This window comes from Theropithecus gelada, unplaced genomic scaffold (assembly GCF_003255815.1).
Source record: "Theropithecus gelada isolate Dixy unplaced genomic scaffold, Tgel_1.0 HiC_scaffold_15940, whole genome shotgun sequence".
NCBI lineage: Eukaryota > Metazoa > Chordata > Mammalia > Primates > Cercopithecidae > Theropithecus > Theropithecus gelada.
In genome coordinates, this window is record NW_020257703.1 from 1 (window position 1) to 10,440 (window position 10,440).

Consider the following 10,440-nt stretch of genomic DNA (forward strand, 5'->3'; position numbering starts at 1 on the left):
GCATGGAGAACATGATGGACACATCTAGAGCTTCATCCCCTTCATTTTCCACATCCCACACAAAGACTCCTACAGGCAGGCTGCTGTCCTGGTAGTCATGGGGCAAGATGGGTGTGATCTGACGGCAGGTGAGGGTGACATTCTGGCCAGGAAGCTGATAGACAGTCCAGGCTCGGGGATAGAGGGCGTGGTAGAAAGCAATGTACCCACACAGGCCCCAGTTCCAGATGCGGAGGACACTTGGGCGCTCCAGGGACAGGACTTGCTGGTACACAGTCTGCCCTTCCCGGCGTAGGCACACTGTGAATTGGTCAGCGATGACTGTCCGGTGCTGATACATTCCAGGGTTAAGCTGCCAACGACAGAACTGGCCTCTCCAGCCACGGGTAATAGTGCCTCCCCCGATGCCACCCAAGGGACAACCATAAATCTGTCTTAGGGGTACAGAATTGATCATGTCGATGAAAGGTGTCTTCTTTTCCACCTGGGTCTTCCGGTACCACCACTGCAGGTACCTCAAGCCCATGCCTATATGCTTTATCATGTTCCTTAGGGAGACATTGTTAGCTTGAAAGGGTTTCCTCTTCTCTGTAAACTCATGAGCCAGACAGATGCGCCAGCCAAAGGGAGGCACCTGGTAGCCCACAGCTTTACCCTCATAGGAAGCCATCAGCTGCCCAGAGTCCTCCGGATAGCAGCAGCCCGTCTCTTTTTGGGGTCGGTTGTCTTCGGGACTCTTGCAGTCTGTAACCTGCACATCCTTGGTGCCTACAGTCTCTTCAGGGCAATAAACCTGTGGATCCTCTTTGGCACAGCTTATCTGCTCCGAGGCTGGGACGCCAGTTCCCATGTTTCCTGGATCCTGGGTCCCCATGACCTCGATGGCCCCAAGTTCCGAGCCCTCGGATACTAAGTATCTCGCCAGCCTATTCCAGATGTGGGCGCCGGTGGTTGTTAGGTATCGTCCCGGAGGGCCGGGCGTTGGGGAAAGCTTAGATGAGCTGCTGTTTCAGTGCAGCCGGGGAGCTCTTGCTTCAGTGGCGGCGGCGACAGCAATGAAGCCGCCTTGGGCTCTCCTTCGGTTGTCTCTGTAGGTCCTGGACGGGAAGGGTCGGGCCTCGTCGTCATTGAGCCGCGATGATTAGCTCGCCCGGCCAAAGGGCGACTGGGCCCGCAGAGAGGGGAGGAGCCGCGGGGCCAGCCCACCAGGCACCGCCCCGGTACGGGCCCGCAAGGCACCGCCCCCGGGACCTCGGCCCGGCCCCTGGGCCACGGCACCGGGTCCCCCAGGATTGGGCGCCAGGTCCCACAGGCCGGCTCCGGGGCAGCGCCCGCGCCCAGGTGCCAGCCCGTGGGAAGGTGACCCTGGGCGCCGGGACAACCCGAGCCCTTTCCGGTCTGGCCGGCCGGGCGCTTCCGGCCGGAAGGGACTCCGCGGAGGGTGGAGGACCGAAGGGAAGTCCCGCCTCTACCGCCCAGCGGACGCTGCCGCCGACGACGCCGCCGCCGCTGCCGCGCACCTAACCGGGACCCAGAGGGGCGGGCAGGTGAGGCCTGGGGGTCCTAATCCCTAGTGTCGACTATGCGAGGTGACGGGCGGCCGTGATCTTGGGCTGGGACATGGAACTTTGAGGAAAGGAGGAGCGGAGGCCAGTTTGGCAACTCCGCGGGGGTGCCCAGGGAGAAGAACCCGGCGCACAGGGGCGGGGTCCAGGGCCCAGAGCGACGTCCTCCCCCGGGCAGTACTGAGTCTTCAGCCGCCTCCCTGCCACCCGCTTACCCTTCCTATATCCAGGCGCTCCCTCGGGCACCACGGTGCTGACCACCCCTGTCCTCAGCCCTAGGTGCTCACCGCAACGCTCCTCCCTGTCACGGTGCTGACCTCCGCCCCACCTTGTTTCCTTCTAGATCTGATTCCGGAGCTGCCATGATTGAAGTGGTAGCAGAGCTGAGCCGGGGTCCTGTATTTTTGGCTGGGGAGGCGCTGGAGTGTGTAGTGACCGTCACCAACCCCCTTCCCCCCACGGCCACTTCTGCATCCAGGTGGGGATGCTGGCACTGAAGGTGGTGGCCCTTCTGGGAAGAAGCCAGATTATCTCTGGGGCTGAGGCAGAGCTCAGGTTGTCCTGTAGCGACACTACCTCCTTTTGCTTATTGTGCTCTCATTGTAGGAGAGGGCTCTTTAACAGAAGATGTGGATGACATAGCTGTGCGCTTTCCTTCCCCTCCCCCTTTCCCCGTTTTACCCACAGTTTGCTACTCTTTATTTTATGGTTTCTCTTTGGAGTTCTGGATTTCCTGATCACTAGGACAGTCATCTAACCTTGTTGGTTAAGACAGTGCGATAGGGAGCTTGGAAAAGCATTTGTGAGGTCGGGAACTACCTCGAATACCTCCTTTTCCTCTTCCCACAGTGAGGCCCTGGCCTGGGCCAGTGCTCAAATCCACTGCCAGTTCCATGCCAGTGAGAGTCGAGTAGCACTGCCTCCCCCTGACTCTAGTCAGCCAGATGTCCAGCCGGACAGCCAGACTGTCTTTCTGCCACACCGAGGTTAGAGAGGGGCATTTGCCTGGGAGAGGTGGGGTGTGGGGGGTGTGTGTGGAGGCATTGTCACCCATGGGTGAAGTTGTTAATTGTTCTTGTTCTTATAGTCCCTGTTGTGCTGGGAATGTTGGGGAGCATGACTATTTCTTTAGGGGTAGAAGACTATACTCATTTCACAGCAGGGAAAGAGGGCCTGGCAGCTTTTCACTGTCTCCACTTGCCATGCTAGTCTTGTTCAGTACTGGACAATGGGTCATTAAATTAGTCATTCTTACCTTTTTCAGGTGAGAGGGGTCAGTGTATCCTTTCTACTCCACCAAAAATTCTATTCTGTGACCTGAGGCTAGATCCTGGAGAGTCCAAATCATGTGAGTGATTGTCCCCATCCCTGAATTGCCTTCTAAGCCTCCTGGAGGGAGAACTCCTCTGGTGCCTCTGGCTGCCCTGACAACTACTTCCCAACCAGACTCCTACAGTGAAGTGCTGCCCATAGAGGGACCACCCTCCTTTCGGGGTCAGTCAGTCAAGTACGTCTACAAACTGACCATTGGCTGCCAGCGTGTCAACTCCCCCATCACGTTACTCAGAGTCCCTCTGAGGGTTCTTGTGCTGACTGGTAAGCAAGGGCTCCTGGAGGGAAGGGCTGGGGAAGGACCATGTCAAAGCAGAAATTGTCTTAGAGGACTTGCAAGAGGGGCTGCAGGGAAAGTTCCTGGTCTCAGTGATGGTGCTCGGGAGTTGGGAAGGAAGGGAGGGTTCTGGAGATAGAGATGTACACCTCAGCCCTGGCGCCCCTTACCTTCAGCTGTCTCACGTTGGAATCTGAAACCCTAACCTCTACTGTCATCTCTGTTCCCTGTCAGCGTTACCTCTCCACTTATTCTTTCTCTAGGCCTTCAGGATGTCCGGTTTCCCCAGGATGAGGCTGTAGCCCCATCCAGTCCATTCTTGGAGGAGGATGAAGGTGGGAAGAAGGATTCATGGCTAGCTGAGCTGGCTGGGGAGCGCCTAATGGCTGCCACATCCTGCCGCAGCCTCCGTGAGAATTCTTTCAGAATTGTCTTACCCCATCCTTCCCCTCATTGTATTCCCATCTCAGACAGTCTCCTAACCACCACACACTTCTGTGGATCCACTGATACCTCACACCTCCAATTATAAAGAAAAGCCCCACCTTTTGGCCTGTGGTGCCCAGTCCTAGACGTTCCCCAGTGTGTAGACTCCAGGCTTATAGTGTCCTATTCTCCCCAGATCTATACAATATCAGTGATGGCCGAGGGAAAGTTGGGACGTTTGGCATCTTCAAATCTGTGTACAGACTTGGCGAGGACGTGGTGGGGACCTTAAACTTAGGGGAAGGAACTGTAGCTTGTTTGCAGGTAAGAAGGGAGCAGAGCTTCTTATCCGCTGGGTGCTGGAGTTGAAGGGCTAGGGTGGAAGGCCTGTAGAAAGAGGGGTGGCATGTAGAAGGGGATAGTGGGGTCATCCAGGGTCCCTTTGTAAAACAGCTTGAGGTTGGGCTGTCCTCTCACCTACAGACAGCACTTCCTGTTAGCACACATCTCTTGCTCCCAGTTTTCAGTCAGCTTACAGACCGAGGAGCGTGTACAGCCTGAGTACCAGCGGCGACGTGGGGCAGGGGGTGTCCCCTCTGTGTCACATGTGACTCACGCCCGGCACCAGGAATCCTGCCTGCATACAACCAGAACCAGCTTCTCCCTCCCAATCCCTCTCAGCTCCACCCCAGGCTTCTGTACAGCCATTGGTGAGACCCTCACTGTTACTGGAGAAGGGAGAGGGGGACAGTAAAATGCTGTGCTAAGGGGGGGTGTAATGGATCCTGATTCCTTATACACACTCCCAGACATACCCACATCTAGCCTCTGACCTTGAACAGTTTCTCAGACCTTCAGCCGCTTCCCGTTTCTTAGATGCACTGACCCCTAAACTCCTAACAGCTTGATAGAACTCCTTCCCCATGCCTACCTACTGGGAGCTTGTGATACACTGATTTTTGATTACTTCACACTACCTAGACTTCACTGCCTCACTCTTGGGTTGTTAGGTATTCTATTCTGCTATGTTAGGTATTCTTTTCATTCTGCTATCTTCAGCTGACATCTATGGGACTACCCAATTGCTTCAGAAAAACCCTTAATCACAGCTCCCTGCTCTGTGACTTTTGCCTGTCTTCCTGAATACAGATTGTTTTTTTTCTCATTCACTAACTATATCCTATCATTGGCCTTTACTCCCGCTGGCTTCTAATGCTTGTACCTTAATCTTTTTCTTCCGTAGTGTCCTTGAAGTGGAGATTGCATTTTGAATTTGTAACGTCCCGAGAACCAGGATTGGTACTCCTACCCCCTGTGGAACAGCCCGAACCTACCACGTGGACAGGTCCTGAGCAAGTACCTGTAGACACCTTCAGCTGGGACCTCCCCATCAAGGTGCTGCCTACCAGCCCCACCCTGGCCTCATATGCTGCCCCAGGCCCTAGCACCAGCACCATAACCATCTGAAACTGGCCCACCCTGGCGCTAGTTCCTTGCGAATACTGAGAACTCAGCACCTGGACTCTAGTGGGACCCACTTTTTCCACCTGGGGTCCAATGTCGTGGACAGTGAGAGTCAGGCTTTCAGCTATAGCATTAATTTATTTATTCAGAATACATTGGCAGCTGCTAGTGGTTTCCCTGGAAGTGGCAGCAGCAGTGAGCAGTCAGCAGATGGGTGATCAGTTGAGTTTAGCTGGAGTGGGGAGCAGGAGCCCCAGGAACAGGGGTGTTGGCTGAGCCCCATTCTGGGTCAGGCCCTCCCCCTTTGCAGGGCAGCCGAGGGTCAGATTTTTGCACCAAGGAGAACTGGCAGGTTCCTGCCTCCTGACGTACCTCACACCCAGCTGGAAAGTCGATGGGATGCTGGGACCTGGGAAACCAAGGATGGGGGAAGGAATCAGCACAGTGAAAGGCTGGCTTTATCCCTGCCCATATGTTCCCTCTCTCACAGCTTTCCCCACTAGAGCCCCTTTCAGTGGCCCCTTGGTCCTCCTAAGCTCTCACCTACCATATGTGGGCCTTTTTGTTTTATAACAGGAGTATTTTCTCTCCAGGTACACCCCAACCTCCCCTGATTTATAGCCTGAGGCCTTATCTTTCACACTAGCGTTGGGCCCTTCATGTTCGGCCCATCTTGTACTGCTCTTCTGTTCATTCTTACATCACAGCAATCTAGTCCCTCCCTGGTCATCCCTCAGTCATTCACATCAGAGTCATTCTCTCTGGCTATCTTTGGTCACTCACGTGTCACAGCAGCCCACACCAACAGGATGCAGACAGGTGCAATGGAAACAGTCCTTGCGGAGCCAAGACTCACCCAGGGTGAAATATTTCCCCTCATAGTGACAGGGGGCTAGGGAAGAACGGAAAATGTTAGTGGGTGTAGGAGTGCTGATGAGAGGCAGAGTCTCTTCAGGTCTGGGGTGGAGACGGTAAGTACATACTATATCCGTATTTAGTTTGTCTTTCCTCTTTCACAGCTGAAGGGAGCCTGGGTATTTTGACATGGGATCATCTCTAAGGCCCCGTCCTCCCTGTGCCCTCTCTGCTGCTCCTTCATTCCTAATGCCTCACCCCACTTTACCTTGAGCTTGGAAGTAGCACTTGCTGTAGACTCCTGGGTGCTGGAGGAGTAGAGACATCACCAAGCAGACGATCCCCCAGCCTCCTAGGATCCCCTTGGCCTGTCCAGCCCAGAGCATCCTCAGGGCCATTACTGCTGCACAGCCCTCTCGGACCCTTCTTGGCCTCTGCTCAGCTACTCTGGTCTTGACTCCTTGACTTTGCTTTGCGTTGCTCCTTGAGTCTTAGTTTCTTTCTTTCTCCCCTGGGCTCCTGTCTCACACTATCTCCCTGCCCTCTGCTCTCACAGGCTGGGGATGTTTATAAAGTGAGGACCCTGGCCCCCTGCTGAGTAGAGCTGGAAAAGCTGTAACTCTGTTTCCTGAGGTGAGGGCATGAAAACAAGAGGTCTAGCTTTAACAAGCTGTGAGAGCTGATTCATGCCCCGGCACAGCTAGAGGGAGGGAGGTGGCCATGGAGCGGGCACTGGACTGGGCAATTCCCCAGCAAGGAGGCAGGAGGGGTGAGGGCCCCCAGGTGGTCCCCAGATCTCTTCCCTGACCTGAAGAGAAGGAAGCATTCCACCTTCCCCCTTTCTCCCCCACTGCCACCACCAGGGGTGTGTACGCTGGGATCCCTGCCTGGACCGGAGGGAGGCATTTCCTGGGGATGGTTAATCCTGTGCCCCAGCCAAACCCAGGAGCTGCAATAGGGTGCGACGGCCAGAGGCTCCAGGAGAGTGAGCAGGCACCTGGAATGGAGACTGTGTTTCTCTCAGATCCTGGGGCAGGGTTTCCCTAATGTATCCAAGAAATAGGGCTGCCCCTCAGAGATGGTGGGGAGGGTCCCTTTTCCTCAGGCATTCCAGAGGTGAACTGTCCATTGCTTATCACCCTCAAACATACAGCAGATGTGGGATCACCCCACCTCTGGGGATGGTTCTTTCCCCCTTTCAAAAAGGAGCATCGCTATGTGCCCTGATACGATGAATCACTCCAGGTTCACAGAGGTGTCCTCTCTTTCCTCCCATATGTAATAAGTGCGGTTTTTAGGAATTTATCATTTGGCATCCTCTGAGTTTCCCACAGGTTCTGGAGGAGCCCAGGATGCATGATTGAGAGCATAGGCTGCAGAGACAATCTTCTTGGATTCAGATCCTGACTCTACTTAGCTATGTAACCTGGTCAGATTACTTCACCTCTCTGAGCCTGTTTCCTCATCTATAAATTGGGGATAGTAATGCCAACTCATCGGGCTGTTATGAGGATTAAATGAGATAATGCATGCAGTGCTCTTATCACCATCTCTGGTACGTAAGCATCAGGAAATAGCAGTTGCTGTGATTGGGGTTAAAGCTCAGAGGCAAAATGGGTGACATCCTTTTCTTTGAATGACATTAAGCAGTGTGTGCATAGCTGAGGGCTTCTGTTGGGGATGGCTGTCTCCTGGCATAGACCTCTGCCCCTTTCACACTCATGCTCCATGTTAGCAGTCCCCAACCTTTTTGGTACCAGGGACCGGTTTTGTGAAAAACAATTTTTCCAGCAGTGGATAGAGGCGGATAGCAGCGAGGGGATGATTTTGGGGTGAAACTGTTCCACCTCAGATCATCAGGCATTAGATTCTCATAAGGAGCGTGCAGCCTAGATCCCTTGCATGTGGAGTTCACAGTGGGGTTTGCACTTCTCTGAGAATCTAATGCCCCTGCTGATCTGCCAGGAGGAGGAGCTCAGGCGGTAATGCTCACTCGTCCGTGGACCATGTCCTGCTTTGTGCTCCCGCTTCCTAACAGGCCACAGACTGGTACTGGTCTGTGACCTGGGGGATGGAGACCCCTGCTCCATGTCACCTTTCCCACCTCTTTCAAAAACAGGTACCTCCAGGAGCATTTTGGTTTTGGCCCTTGTATTGACTTCTGAATGTCTAGTTTGAAAAACTGTTCCCAATAAGCCTTCTTCCCCCAGATCTGCACCCTTACCTCTACCGTGGGACAAGGTGTCCTTTTAAGTCTCCTGCTTTTTCTCACTGGGATTCGGATCCATTTCTTCCATCTCCGCTCATGTGAACTCTCCAGTTCTCCTTTCTCACCACTCTCCTGCTAGCCATCTCTTTGGCACTAAAGGCCCTGGTCAAACTGGATTTCTTTCATTTTCCATACTTCAAAGACCCATGTTCCACGTATTCCCCATAAGGACAATTTCTTTGGCGTTTATTTGATTTGTCTAAGTTTTCAGTCTCGTTTACTCCAAGACTCACTCCCTGCCACCTAGTACATCAGATACAACTTCCGGCTGACTTTTCAAGGGGGGCCGCCCTACCTGTCATCTCTTCATTGTTCAGAAATGACTGTGTCAGTGCACCTCATACTGCCTTCCTGTCTTCTTCCAAGGAGACAGCTAAGGTGGATGGAGATGCAGAATGGACCTCACGTTCGCCCTAGTCAGGACTGATGCCCTTTCCGTTTCAGAGGAGTGCCAAGAAAAAACTCACAGTTGCACAGCAGGGTGCTGTGAGGTCGGCTGCAGTGTGGGAGGCACGGCCTGGGCCTGCTCTCTGGGCGGGAGCAGGTGGATTCGAAGGCCTGTCTAGCACGAGGACCCAAAGGTCTTGTCAGTGGCCAGTAGCTCTGCTGCCTTTCCCAGAGAGGGGGTCCAGTGGACACCTTGGAAGGAGGCTGGACTGTGGGCCATCTTCTGCAAGCTAGAGCCAGCCCAATAGGGGGCGGACGTCAGTGGGTAGCTGGGGCGCATGAAGGTGGGGGTGATGCTGAAGGGGAAGGGAGCCCCAGTGGGGATTGGTGCGTGTGCGGAAACGGGGACAGAAGTGAGGGTTCATCGCCTGTAACGAAGATGAGGTAGGCATACAGGGGCTTCTGGAAAGCTAGAGGCTGGGCTGAGCCAGGAGTCCTCTCCCAGAAGTTGGGGGGCGGCGCAGAGGTGTGGGTCGAGCCCGCATGCGTGCCTGATGGGGAGGGGGTGAGTCGTTGAGGACCAGGCCCGCTGGGTCCCCGGGGCTCGGTGGCTGGCGCGCAGGGCCCGGAGGGGGCGGCTGGCGCGCACCGCACGCATGGGGACAAGGAAAACATCCGCCGGAGGCCCGGCCGGGCGGCGCTCCAGCCTCGGGGCAGGTGCGCGGCGAGGAAGTGAGAGTATTCCGGCCCCACCCCCAACCCCGGCGGCCCTCCGGTGAGTCACCGCCGACCCCCGCCGCCAGAGGGAGAGGGGAGCTGCGGGCCAGAGCCCCGGAGGGTCTGGAGGAGCCAGGAGGGTTTCTGGGAGCAGAGGGTCACTTAGTGGGCTTCTGTCCTGATGTCGCTACGGGCGCGAAACGGACACTGAACACAGTCTGACTGAATGGAGGCAGGTGGGGAGGGATCCCTTGGGAGAACTTGGCGGACCGAGAGCAGACCCCAGGGCAAGGAGGAGCCCCCGAGGAGGAAAGGGGAAACCGGCAGATGGCGAGGCCCAGAAAGGGCAGGGGAGCCGGGTTGATTGGGGTGACAGAGGAAGGAAACACGCCAAGTTAGGCCTGGGAGAACTGAGGGACCTGAGGAGGGAGGAGGGAGACCAACATCAGGTGGGAAGGTGGAAATGGCTAAACCCCAGGCATCAGGTCTGTCCAGAGGCTGGCGTAGACAGTGAAGGGTAGGTTTTAGGGGGTAGGGGGAGTTATGATTATTTGGGTACATTTTGGGATTATTTGGTCTCATAGGTAGAAGGGAGCCTGCTGGTCTCGTGTAACGGATGGTTTAAAAGCAAGGTTGTCTGCGTCTTGGATTACTGTCTGCCATTCAGCCTTTGCCAAAAAATTTGGCACTGATCTGCACATTTTTATAGTCATTTAAAATTGTATGACTCTATTTGTCAAACGATTTAGGTAATTTTGGATTTTTTAAAAGTAAAAATTTAAAAATAAAAATAGAAGAGTTGCACAATCTAATTCAATATTTGACTTAAAACCCAAAGTGAGGCTCTCAGATTAATAATATGGTGTTGAGCCTTTTTCTTGTTTGACCCTTCTGCCATTTTCCCCTCACTGACTTGATTGAATTCTTTGTGACTGATGCCTCAGTTTTTCTGGATCAGTAGTGCTGCACTTCCACTTTTCCTCTCCCTCATTTTACTGTCTTTATTTTTAACCTTTTTTCTGTGTAGCCCTCTAACAGGCCCTATACATTTTGAACCAAGTAAAACATTTCTTGAAATGGGAGCCTTGGACTACAGTATACAGAGACAAACAACTCACAGTTTTAGCATATATGTTAGGCTACTATCT

At 54.2% G+C, this 10,440-nt stretch overlaps 2 protein-coding genes and 1 pseudogene across 3 annotated transcripts; 1 reads left to right on the plus strand and 2 right to left on the minus strand.

Moving 5' to 3' along the window:
• Window positions 1-4: 4 nt before the first annotated feature.
• On the minus strand, window positions 5-1,208 carry LOC112617238 (annotated as a pseudogene). Its single transcript, XR_003117875.1, has one exon. The product of XR_003117875.1 is annotated as a non-lysosomal glucosylceramidase pseudogene (transcript).
• Window positions 1,209-1,273: 65 nt separating this feature from the next.
• LOC112617236 (RAB6A-GEF complex partner protein 2) lies at window positions 1,274-10,057 on the plus strand. The gene is made up of 9 exons (XM_025373980.1): window positions 1,274-1,589; window positions 1,909-2,043; window positions 2,415-2,551; window positions 2,830-2,913; window positions 3,012-3,161; window positions 3,438-3,584; window positions 3,797-3,924; window positions 4,121-4,310; window positions 4,844-10,057. Exons 2-9 carry the CDS (start codon window positions 1,928-1,930, stop codon window positions 5,065-5,067), a joined length of 1,176 nt encoding a protein of 391 aa, XP_025229765.1. The 5' UTR covers window positions 1,274-1,589; window positions 1,909-1,927; the 3' UTR covers window positions 5,068-10,057.
• LOC112617237 (prostate-associated microseminoprotein) lies at window positions 5,183-6,465 on the minus strand. Its single transcript, XM_025373981.1, has 3 exons — window positions 6,188-6,465; window positions 5,848-5,956; window positions 5,183-5,473 (listed from the first exon to the last, which is right to left on the minus strand). Exons 1-3 carry the CDS (start codon window positions 6,315-6,317, stop codon window positions 5,293-5,295), a joined length of 420 nt encoding a protein of 139 aa, XP_025229766.1. The 5' UTR covers window positions 6,318-6,465; the 3' UTR covers window positions 5,183-5,292.
• Window positions 10,058-10,440: the final 383 nt, after the last annotated feature.